At 39.2% G+C, this 13,083-nt stretch overlaps 1 protein-coding gene across 3 annotated transcripts in view; it reads right to left on the bottom strand.

Moving 5' to 3' along the window:
* Positions 1–10,984: 10,984 nt before the first annotated feature.
* flt4 (fms related receptor tyrosine kinase 4) overlaps positions 10,985–13,083 on the bottom strand; it is a 241,438-nt gene continuing 239,339 nt past the window's right edge. For 2 of the 3 annotated variants that reach the window (XM_043703133.2, XM_043703132.2), the window contains exon 30: positions 10,985–12,640. In XM_043703133.2, coding sequence (XP_043559068.2) covers positions 12,430–12,640 — 211 coding nt within the window. In that variant the 3' untranslated portion in view covers positions 10,985–12,429. The remainder of the gene's footprint in view (positions 12,641–13,083) is intronic. The other variant, XM_087995138.1, reaches the window with a different exon arrangement.

A 13,083-nucleotide genomic window follows, 5' to 3' on the forward strand; every position in this document is an offset into this window, starting at 1 on the left:
AGAGCTCCTACAAGAGTATTCAAATGGAAGAGAGTAGCAAAAACAAATACAAAAAAAGAATTGATGGAAAGGCTCGGCAGGTCTGGCACCATCTACGGAGATAAATTGTTTCAGGTTGTGTGACCCATTTTTATTTGGAGACAGCAAATATAAATTAGAATGAGTGAATAAATTAATGAAAATAATGTTAAACAATGGTTTGCAATCATCTTATTAGCAGAACATACAAAATCATCAAAACTGGCATGGAACTGAAGGACTAATGAAAGTGACAAACTTGCCTCATTAATATCAGCACAGAAAAAATACTAGAGAAGGCGACTCTAAGTCAATAAATATGAATTTGGAACACAAAATTAAATGGTTTAAAAAGATCAGGCTGCAAAGATAGCTGATGTCTTGGTTATGATCTTCTAGAATTCCCTAGATTCTGGAACAGTGCTCAGGATTAGAAGTTCGCAAATATAACACCATTCATGAGGAAAGGAGGGAAAGAAAACAGAGAAACCACAGGTCAATTAACCTGACATCAGTCATTGGGAAAATGACAGAATCCATTTTTAAGGAGTTGGCAACCAGGCACTTAGAAAATGGTTAGGCAGAATCAATGTGAAAGGAAAATTTATTAGATCTTCATAAGGATGCATAAATGAGATCCCATGGTTTCAGTGAATGGGATTTTCAGAAGGCATTCAATAAGATCCTGTATAAGAGTTTGCTATATATGACAAAGGCTTCTGGGATTGGTGGGTAATGTATTAGAATAGATAGAGATTTGGTTAATGGACAGTATCACAGAATTCTTACAGCACAGAAAGAGGTTATTCAGATAATTGTGTCTGCACCAGGTCTCCAAATGATCAATTTACTTAGTGCTAATCTCCTGCTTCCTCCCATAACCCTTATATTGTCCCTTCTCAGATAACTGCCATATTCATTTTGGATTGTTTTATTATTCCAGCTGATGTTATTACTGGGCAAGTCAGATTCTAGGCCTAAATTTGGTTTGATAGTTAATTGTTTGTTTTGATTTGCTTTTAATGAGGTAGTTTCTCACTAAGACAAAAGCATGCAATGTTGCAGATTTTGTGAAAAGATAATTAGAAAAAAACAAACTTTTGCTTATAATACAAATTCAGAATTTCAGTCAAACTGTGTAAGTATAATCCCATTGATCACAAAGCATGCCTTTACAAAACAAATTCCTTGTACATTTCGCAATGCTTGATTGATTTTATTTATTTATTGTGATGTGTACTTTGGGGGAAAGGTGTTGTATAGAGTTGCCACTCTGCGGTGCCATCTTTAAACACAGAAAAATAAACCAAACCATAGACTATAAAGGAAGAAAAATAAAGAAATTAAGAAAAACATGTTCAACTTTCCAGTCCTTCTTATTAAGTGTTCCACGGTAGCCAGGCATTTCCATTGCGTGCCATCGGTGGAGTGAAAGCTGCCACTCTTCCACACCATCTTCCCTCCATCAACACCCTTGCCATGATGAGTCCTTGTTGGACCTCACCAATGCAGATGCCATCAATGCTGGAGGATACTGCACCGGCCCAAACTTGACTCCGCCACTACCATTAGTTTGTTTCAGGCCCACCTCACCGATGTAGCCGCTGCCAATGCCACCAGGTCTCGTACTGGGCCCAAACCCGTCTCCGCCGTCACCTCTATAAATCTGCACCAGACACAGATGTCACCGGAAACCCAAACTCACCTCTGCCACAGCAGCTAGGACTGCCTCGTCAATGATTTTCCTCATGTAATAATTCCTTCTTTTAACTCTGTGCCCTCTCACTCTTGATCCTGTCACATGTAGGAACATTTTCTCCCTAACTATTTAGTCCAGATCCTTCATGATTTGGAAACTTCAATCAGAATTCCTCTGAACCTTCTCCTCTCCAATAAAACCAATCCCAACTTTTTCACTCTGTCATTCCAACTGAAGTGCATTATCTCTAGAACATTTCCCATGAATTTTCCTTGCACATTCTCCAGACCTTTACATCCTTCCTAAAAGTTTGGCTGAGACTCAACTATCATCATATGCAAGTTCAATATTACCACAGAAACATTTAACACAGTACAAAACCAGTTTTTACCCCTGAGAAGGAAAAGCTCCACTTCAGAACAGCTATGGACAACTGAAGAGATAAGGGACAGCATGAATCTAAAAGAAAGGGCTTACAAATGTACAAAGCAAAAGCAGAAATCCTGCTGAATGGAAAAGGTACAAAGATTAACAAAGCAGCTTGTAAGAGCTACCAGAAGAGATTTAAAAAAAAACTTGTCAGAGACATTACAATCAATGAGAAGAAATTTTATAGTAAAGGGAAGCATGTGGTCCGGAGCAATGTTTGCCCACTGAAGACTGAAAGTAGAAATACTGTCAATGGCCATGACGTTGAATAATTACTTTTGCCTCATTACTTACAGTAGAATAGGAGTATACAAAATCAGAAGTTTCTGGTAAAACTCAGCAGGTCGGGCAGCATCTGTGGAGAGAAAGCACAGTTAACATTTCAGGCCCAGTTCTGAAGAAGGGTTATTGGACCTGAAATGTTAACTCTGTTTTCTCTCCACAGAAGCTGTCTGAGATGTTGAATTTTTCCAGCAATTTCCAATTTACAGCATCCATAGTTCTTTTTTTGTTTTAGAAAAGGAGGATAGCTTGCTGGACGTCCTGAGGAAGTTAGTGGTGGGGGTCAGGGGCAGGGACTGAATAAAATGAATGTGAGTAAAACATCACATTAATTTATGAGGACTTTAATGGAACTAAGGAGTGAAAAATCCTGACAGTTTCCATCTGAGGGTGTTAAAGAAAGTGGAGGAGCAATTGTAGATGCCCTACCTATAATCTTTTAGGTGTAGGAGTCATGCCTCTGGATTGGAAAATTGCACATGTCACTCTGCTTTCTAAGAAGAGTGAAAGGGGAAAACCGGGGAATTACTGACCAGTTAGCTGAATCATAGAATCCCTACAATGTGGAAGCAGGCCATTCAGCCCATCTAGTCCACACCAACATTCCGGAGAGCATCCCATGTCTGTGTTGGGGAAATTATTGGAGTCCGTAATCAACTGATCATCTTGAAAATTTTCTTGGGGAGAGCCAGCATAGATTCATGACAGTTTGGTCCTACCTGACAAACCTCATTGAATGTTTTGAAGAGGTGACTAAGGTAGTGGACACTGTAATGTCTATGGGTACTATTTATATGGATTTCCAGAAGTCATTTGATAAAGTCCCACATAAGAGATTCTTAACTAAGGTAGGCACCCATGGAATTGAGGGGAAATTACTGACATGGCTGGGAAATTGGTTGAGTGGCAGGCAACAGAAAGTGTGAATAAGGGGTAGGTACTCAAATTAGCAGGATGTGACCAGTGGTGTTCCACATTGATCTGTGTTAGGGCCTCAATTATTCACATTATTTATTAAAATCTTGGATAATGACGTAGAAAGTCCTGTATTCAAATGACATAACGTTAGGTGGCAATGTAAGCAGTGTAGATTATAGCGTAATGTTACAAAGACAAATCAATAGACTAAGCAAATTGGCGAAACTGTGGCAGATGGAGTTCAATGTAAGCAAGTGTGAGGTTATCTATTTTGGGCTGAAAAAGGATAGATCACTGTGCTTTTTAGATGGTATAAAGTTAAATATAATGAATGTCTAAAGATTCTGGGGGTTCAAATGCATTAATCCTTGAAATGTCATCATCAAGAATGGAAAATAAGAAAGCTAACTGGCCTTCACATCTGAAGGACTGGAGTATAAGAATGCAGAAGTTATGCTGCGGTTATACTCAACCCTGGTTAGACAACTTGGAGTACTATGAGCAGATCTGAGCACCACACCTTAGGAAGGATGTGTTGACCTTGGAGGGAGTGCAATGTAGGTTTACAAGAACAATACCTGGAATTCAGGGGTTAAATTATCAGAGAGATTTTATAAATTAGGTCTGTTTTCTCTCAAATTTAGAAGTCTTCAAGATATTAACGGGAAAAGACAGGATAGATAAAGACAGACTATTTCCATTGGTTGGGGATTCTAGAACTAGGGCCCTTGGGCTGAGATTTAGGGCCAGGCCATTCAGCATAGGTGTTAGGAAGCACTTCTACATGTGAAGGATTGATGTTTGGTACTCTCTTAATTTTAAATCTGAGGTAAGTAAATAGTTGTTATCAGTTGTCAATTTTAAATCTGAACTAGGTAATTCTTTGTTAGGCAACGGTTAAGGGATACGGGTCAAAGGCAGGTATATGGAGTTATAACACAGATCAGCCATAATCTCTTTGAATGCTTGACAGGCTTGAGGGGCTGAATGGCCTACTCCTACATAGAAAGTGTAGGAGAAACTCAACAGGGCTGGCAGCATCTGTGCAGAGAGAAACAGTCAATGGAAAGAATAGACCAGAGTTAAATGGGGTACTTTCAAGCTGGTAAACTCAAACAAGTGGACTGTAACAAGAATCCCTGCCAGTCCCTCAATAATAATCTATGTTAATTACGTAGATGAAGGGATTAAAGGTAAGGCAACCAGGTTTCTTGATGATACAAAGCTGGCACGACAGTGAACTATGAGGAGGATGCAAAAAGGCAACCAAAGGGTCTAGACAGGTTAAATAAATGGGCAATAAGATGAAGCATAGTGTGAGGTAGTTCATTTTAGTAAGTAAAATCAGAAGTCAGAACTTTTTAGATGGTGAGAAACTTTTAAGTGTTGTTCAGAGATTTTGGTGTTTGTGTACAAGAGTAACTACAACCATCAATTATGAAAAGCAAACTACAGTTTAGCCTTTATTGCAAGTGGTTTGGTGTATAACAGAAACATTTTCTAAAGTTGTACATGGCTTTAGTTAGGCAACACTGAGAGCATGATATGGAATTTTGGTCTCTATAATTAAGGAATGACATTGTAATGACTGTGATAGACAGAGTGCATTGGAATCCAAGCCCCATTACTCCCACAGTCATACTAAGTATATTAAATCAATAACCAAATGGCCAATGGTTTATTTTAGTGCTATCATTCAGAATAAAATAAATGTCACCAAGCTTCTTTAATGAACTCAAAATGATCCATTTATTAAAAACAAAATTTATTCTTAAATCAAGTGGTAAACTCTGATTAACACTTAAACTGTGATCCAGAATTAAAGCTATATTCCCTTAATCCCATGTGCAGACATAGCCACAACACAAAAAAAATCTGTGCACAGAAGGTTTTTTAAAGTGGTAGAAAGGAAAAAAAAGGGTCCAGAAATAAAAAAAGTAAAATGTGATGACTTCTCATAACCACTGAATTTTCTGTCAACAAAGCTGAATTGTTGACAGCTATAGATTAATGAAAGATGTCCACTCTAATACCAATTTAGAATTGAATGTCTAAAACAAAGTCACATTCCACTGTTGAAGGTTTATCAGGCAGAAATATTACTATTTAGAAACTCTACCAGGTTTCCAAAGCCAAAAAGAAAGGTTTTTGGAGAGAGTCCTGCAGTTTCAGAAGTGTCCTTTATATTGACCTCTGGGTGTGTAGAATAAACTCTAAATCCAGGCAACCATTAGCCTAGGGGCCCTAGTCCTCTTAAAGCCAGACTTTCTTAGTAATTAAGACAACAAACACCATCCCTTATCTCCTTGAAAACTTTGCTTAGTTGTTTCTCCAAAGTCACTTGATTTCAAGTTTAAAAAGGTGTCTGACAGCACACATTAAATTGTTGACTTTAGTTTCCAAGAAATCATTTGGTCAAACCCTTTTCAGACCAGAGAATGTCTGAATAGTTAAACATCTTACAGTTTTTCCCAGATAGTCCTTAATTATAAATACGTATTCCCAACAACATATTATATTTCATACAGTGTAGTGCCTGATTGGTTTTAGGCTCGATATAGTTATCTGAAAAAGTTGATTAAAATGGGTCTATATTCATAGAATGGTGATCTAAATGAAACATTCAATGTTCACAGGGGCTTGGTAGGATAGATGCTGAGAGATTTGATTCACTTGGTCAGAGAGTCTATAACTAAAGGGTCAATCATATCAGACAGATAAGGGGGTAAGTTCTTCACTCAGCCAGCTGAGAATCTTTGGTTATGTCTATCCCAGACAGCTGTAGAAACTCAGTTATTGGACAAATTCAAAGCTTAGAATTATAGTTCAGGATTCTAGAAGAATCAAAGGATGTGAGATGAGACAGCAAAGAAGAGGTGAAATCTAGATTCCTTTTTTATGTGAGTCCAATGCAACCCATTTGGGCGTGAACAGCTAGGAAGAAGTGAAGTAAACTCTAATGAAGAATGTTGTCAGATTGTTTGATTTTTCAGCAGTTTGGAGCATAAGATGTTTGGCCAATCATATTGCTTCCAAAATCTGAACACAAACAAATTTGGCTCATTGCAAAGTAAACCATGAGGAGAGGTTCCTCACACTTCCACTATCAAAACAGATTTATTTCTGTATGTTATACATGTCTTGGAAATATTTCATATTCAGTTTCACACAATATGCTATGTACAATACACATCACACACACACACAAATTGTTTATTATGCTGTAAATAGTTAAATGTAGATGAAATCTCAGTGTAACATTTAAATTCTTAACAATTCCTCCTATAAATGGGATATCATCTCCTCACACACAATGATCTGTGCTGATTTATCCCCCTTTTATTATTAATATAACTGTAAACAATAGCTGTGGCTTTAGCAATTGTGACAGAAATCCATTCAAAAATATCTAAGAGAGACACAATAAAAATATAACAGAGTTACCAAATAACACTGAAAGATGGGAAAACTGCAGGCAACATTCACAAAGCCATGTCAGCACTTCAGGTTTAAAAACCCCTGTTTGATTGAAATGGTCTGCAGTGAAGGTCCAGTTCTGAATCTGAGCAATATGTTGATGTCACATGGACATGGGTTTCAGATTCCCAAAGTCTATCATTTGAAGGAAAGCTTAGAGACATGAGGAGTTTCACAGTTACCAGTGGAGATTGAGGGAGGGGAAGAGGTTCCAGAGTTTGGAGTGAGGTGGAGATTGCACCAACCGAGTACCTGAAAACTAATCAGATTAAGGACACGAATGTTGATATCAGCAGGTTAATAATCCCTGGAAGAGGAGTAATGCATGTTGGAGCTTTTTGAATTCAGGAGAAATAGAGCAGAAACTTAATGGGAGCAACCTCATTGCTGTATTGATGAAAGGAGAGAGAAAAATAGTGAGTTGCCCTGCAGTTTTGCCAGTGAATGAAAATGTACAGACTTTTTCAATCTGATCCCATCGTTAAACATTATCGCAAGTTGTTCCACAGTAGCATTTCCAGTTAATAAATAGAGATATGTGATAACAATGAGCAGGATATCATTAAATAAATCAGCAGCAATTCAGTGATCAAATTCAAAGTAGCTGACCTGGTAACAACTGAAAATCCATTCATAAAAATACTTAAGGGGCAAAGTGTGGACTTTGTTATGAAATTGTTTTGCGAATGGATTCAGTTGGATCAAATTGAAGGCTAGAGGGAACTAGCAACTGACCATGGTCAAAATACAACTATGGTTTGAAGCATATGATATAGCAAGGCCTGGTTTACCAATTTGGTGAGAAGGTAGTATTGAGGAATAGGAAAGGTTGAGGGATTTGTCAGGAGCTAAGGTTGATCAAATCCAAAAAGGTCAGGCTAGTTTAGCCTGACATCCAATGGGCTAAATTACCTTTTTTCTGCATTTATAAGTTATTTTGTGTTTAATAATAGGTGGTCAATCAGTTAAACCTAAAGCTGTCCATGATCGTCTTTCAGTTCCACCAGCTCCAAACCATTGTTTTTGTTTGTTACAGCAAGTATAAAATCAAAATCACTGAGGTTTCAGAATCCTCTCTTTGACTAACTTGACTAAAGCCTTAACTTCACTTACCCCTATTTTCCCCATATGGCCTATAGTCAATCATTGGAGTAAATGGCATAAGTGGCCATTCAGCCCACCCTGAATATACCAGCTCTTTGAAAGAAATATCCAATAAATCCAATCTCTCATGCTTTTTATTCATGGCACTGCAATTTTTCCTTCTTCAAGTATTTAAGTAAATTGTTCTTGAATGCAACTATTCAAACCATTTCCACTGGTCCATAAGGTCAAAACAATTGTGTCACTTCTTCAGGAATAAAAATCACAACATCTTACTACCATCCATTTCACTGTTGTTTAACATCAAGGTAGACCTCAAGATTTTCTCTTCGTTTCTTGGCCTTTGTTTTGATAACTGATCTGAGTTAGAGAATAGGCACGATGATAGTTGTCAGTCCAATTAATTCACAACTACACTTGTCAAGTGTCTTTTTACTTGTGCTTGTGTGGATTGTCCAATGGAAGTATGTGTACTAATATGTATGTGTGTTAGTCAATGCATGTGTGCGCATTTGTATTTTTGCATTTTGAATGTGTGTACAAGCATGTGTGTTAGTCTATGCATGTGGGTCCATTGATGTTTTCTTTTATGCACTCATTCGACATGGGCATTGCTGGCTGGCCAACATTTAAACCTGTCCCTAATTGCCATTGAGAAGGTGGCAGTGAACTGCCTTGTGGAACCGTTGCATTTCATATTGCATAGGTTGACCCATCAATACCATTGGGGAGGGGATTCCAGAATTTTGACCCTGTGACATTGAAGGAATAGCGGTATGTGAGTCAGGATGTTAAGTGGCTTGGAGGGAAACTTGCAGCTAGTCGTTTTCCAATATATTTGCTGTCGTTTACCTTCCGGATGGAAGTGGTTGTAGATTTGGAAAGTGCTGTCTGAAGATCTTTGGCAACTTTCTGCAGTGGCATCTTGTGATAGTACACAATGCTGCTACTGAGTGTGGGTGGTGAAGGGAGTGGATGGTTGTAGATCTGGTGCCAATCAAGTGGGCTGCTTTGTCCTGGATGGTTCAAGTGTTGTTGGAGCTGCACCCTTCCAGAAAAGTGGCGAGTATATCATTGCATTCCTGACTTGTGCCTTAGAGCTGTTGGACAGGCTTTGGGGAGTCAGGAGGTGAGTTACTCTTCACAGTATTCCAAGCATGTCACCAGCTTTGTGTATCCATTGTGTTTACATGGCAAGTTAAGTGAAGTTTCTGGTCAATAGTAATTCCAAGGATGTTGATAGTAGGGAATTCAGTGATGATAACATTGAATATCAAGGGCAGTGGTCAGATTGTCTGTTGTTGGTGATGGCCATTATCTGGCATTTGTGTGGCATGAATGTTACTTGGCACTTGTCAGCCCATGCCTGGATATTGTCCAGGTCTTGTTGCATTTGAATTTGGACTGTTTCAGTGTCTGAGGAGTCATGAGTGGGTGCTGAACATTGTGCAATCATTGGTGAACATCCCCACTTCTAACCTGATGATGGAGAGAAGGTAATTGATAAAGCAGCTGAAGATGGTTGGGACTAGGACACTACTGTGAGGAATACCTGCAGAGATGGCCTGGATCTGAAATGACTGACCTCCAACAACCACAACCATCTTCTTACTTGCCTGGTATGACTCCAACCAACAGAGAGCTTGTCCCCTGATACCCATTGATTCCAGTTTTCCTCGGGCTCTTTCATGATGTCAAGGGCTGTCACTCTCACCTCACCTCACCTCTTGAATTCAGCTTTTTTGGCCATATTTGAACCAAGTTCAGGAACTGAATGGCCCTGGCAGAACCCAAACTGGGTATCACAAAGTGTACATGCGTGTGCATTACTGTGTTTATGTATTAATCTGTGGGTGTTGATTGAGGGACAAAATAAGCTTTAGCAATCTAGATGCCTCTGGAATCAAACAGCCTGGCATTGTTCACTGTCACAAACTCACAAGGTGGATTAGGTACTTGAAGGGGTAAGGATGGTGATATGGATCATTAACCCAGGTGACAGTGTTAGGAGAATGAAAAGTAGATCATTAGTCCTCTCTGTAATAGAGATATCGCATTACACTCAGTCCAGTAACATCTCAATTTTAAACTCTTCACCACTGTGTTTAAATCCCTACATGGCTTTGCTCTCCCTAGCTCTGTAACCTCCTACAGTCCTTCTGGCCTTAACCTTGAAATTCTCCCAGTTCCCTCCCTGGAGATATTCCTTAAAAACATACCTCTTTCAGCAAACATTCAGTCACCTTCCCTTTTTTTCCTCATGTAGCTTGGTGTCAAGCTCCTGTTTGATGAGCTCCTGTTCAGAACCTTGGTACATTTTGCTATGTTAAAAGCTTGATGTAAACACAAGTCATTATATATAATAATTAATGATATTTCAGAGTATCACATTTCTCTAAAGACCAGGCAAACTGCCCAGAGTTAGCAATCAAAGTATCAGTTTCAACAAGAAGACGGAAGCATTTATAAACCACAATCTCAGTCACTTAAATCAATAAAATTCCTCATTTTCCAAAAGCATGAGTTAAAAACCTGTTGAAATGAAATGCACAGAACCGTCGCTCTCCTCTTCTCTCTTCTCATCCCTCTTCTCTCCTCCCAGTAAAATTCACATTGATTAATCTGTGTATAATGTAGTTTGCATAATATTTTCATGGGTGTAAGAATAAAGGTTATGAATAGAAAGGGTGGGATGCTTTACCTGAGTTGAGTACATTACAGGAATGAAACAAGATACTAAGATGAGTAAAACAAATCACAAAAAAAAATGACACCAAGACAGTTGAAATCCCTAATATTCCCTTTGCATCAGAAATCTGACGTTTGGGATTTATAAAGTAATAGGTAGTTTTCCATAGTTTTGCAGTTGGTGGAAACATTAACAAGACAGGAATGTAGTGTAGTCTAAGTAAAAACAATGACTGCAGATGCTGGAAACCAGAGTTTAGATTAGAGTGGTGCTGGAAAAGCACAGCAGTTCAGGCAGCATCCGAGGAGCAGTAAAATCGACCGAAACGTCAATTTTACTGCTCCTCGGATGTTGCCTCAACTGCTGTGCTTTTCCAGCACCACTCTAGTCTAAACACATTTAGTGTAGTCTAGGTTTGGGGCTGGATAGGAGTTCAGTCTGAGTCCCAGCTTGATGGGAACACAGTCTGGAGTCATGGATGGATGGAAATGCAGCGTGAAGTCATGGCTAGCTAGGAGGGCAGTGTGGGGTCACAGCTGGACAGGAGGGCAGTGTGGGGGTCACAGATGGACAGGAGGGCAGTGTGGGGTTGTAGATGGACAGGACTGTAGCCTAGGGTTGCAGCTAGACTGGAGGGCAGTCAGAGGTTGAAGCTAGATCTATGAGCAGTCAGTAGTTGTAGTTGGACCGGTGCACAGACCTGGAGCATGGTTAGACCGGAGCACAATATGGATTTTGAAGAAGAAAAGGGGATATCCCCCACCCACAACATGCTGCTAAGAGTTACACATCAACCAATATTAAAAAGAATCATCTGGTCATTCACTCCTCTGCCGTAGCTTCGGCAGTGCAACAGCCATAATAACTACATTTTAAAAGTACTCCCTAGCTACTTTGCTAGCCAATGAATGCTCTGAAGTTGTGAAAAGCACTGCAGATATGTAAATTATTTATTTTCCTCTGTGTATGAGTCTTGGTATCTTTTCTGTAGTTTAGCAGACAGGGTCAGACAGTCCAGTAAATGGAAGCACAGGTACAGACTTGGGGGAATGTGACAATCAGATGAAAGGGAGTGTGGTAGAGAAAGAGTGAGACTGTCTTGGATACAAACACTGAACATCTCAATATCTTAACACTTCAGAAAGGAAATCACTTGATTATTCTCAAGGAGAGAAGATTTCGGTTGCTCACCACTTGATACAAAATCATACAGACATTCTTTATACAAACATTAACAATCTCACAATAAATGGTCAACACTGAGAATTTGGGTGTCCCTGCCCTACCCTCAGTGTATGAGGAACCTGTGTACAAGCAACTTTACTATTAAATTCTATTTTTTTGTTATATCATAGTGTCAAAATACACAGATTCCAAGTGAATTGACGATAAAACTAGAGAAAAAATGTAAAAAAGGAAACAACAGACTTTCAAAAGGATTCTTTGAATAATGTCATAATTATAAATCCGGTTATATATAGTTTCTTTATGGGAAAACTAAAGTCCTCCAACACAGTTGGGGTAGGTTTCAAACTTATTCCCAGGCAGCTAGTTATAGAAACAGCCGAGTCTCCATTTGCAGTTAAATCATAGCAGTTGAAAACTGGGCAGATTGTACAACAACTGAATTTTTGCAACTGGGAAAACAGCTGAAATTCCCCCTCCTTGGTTTGTTTGATATTTAGTTACTTCATGTCACTTACAGTTGAAGACCTGCTTAGAGTGAGCAAGACATTCTTTGAGCAAAGTCTAAAATTATGCTTCGGGCTGGTACTAAAAGTCCTGTGGAGATTCTTCACATGGGAGTTGAGCACTAGAAGCTGGAGTTGTTTTCTGAAGTGGTGGGGTCCATGCGCTGTGTACTCCATCCCTTGTGCTCCTGAGCACCATGCAAGAGGTGTCCATAGTCATTGCTGTGAATGGTCTGCCCTGAGGCCTCAGGATGCAAGGCTGATCTGCATCTACACCTATCTGGCCGTCTGCAAAACTCTGAGACCAAGTCTGTGTGTTTACTTGAAGGTTTTCTATCATGAAAGAACAAAAGAACAGGAGTTAAATTGCAGCCCTAAAGGTCGAAAAAGGATGAGGTGTCATTGCTCTTCTTACACACACACACACACACACACACACACACACACACACACACACACACACACACACACACACACACACACACACACACACACACATCTCCCATGAGTTTGTCTCTCTGAACTTTCTGAGGTCTTCCAACTCTCATTGCTCTGCCATTGGCGACAACTCCTTTCCATAATTTCCTCCCTAAAATTCTTCATCCCTTTATTCCTCTCTCTTCATTTAAAATGCTCCTTAAAATCTACCTCTTTGAGGATTTTGTTCACCTGTTCTGCTGCCTCCTTACGTGGTTCAATGTCAAATTTTTGTTAAATACCTCTCGTGCGAGGCTTCTTGGGATGTTTTAAGACAAAAACTGTTCTAACATGATCTT

This window comes from Chiloscyllium plagiosum, unplaced genomic scaffold (genome assembly GCF_037043375.1).
Source record: "Chiloscyllium plagiosum isolate Xiang-an unplaced genomic scaffold, Cpla_swu_hap1 HiC_scaffold_16, whole genome shotgun sequence".
Taxonomy (NCBI): Eukaryota; Metazoa; Chordata; class Chondrichthyes; order Orectolobiformes; family Hemiscylliidae; genus Chiloscyllium; species Chiloscyllium plagiosum.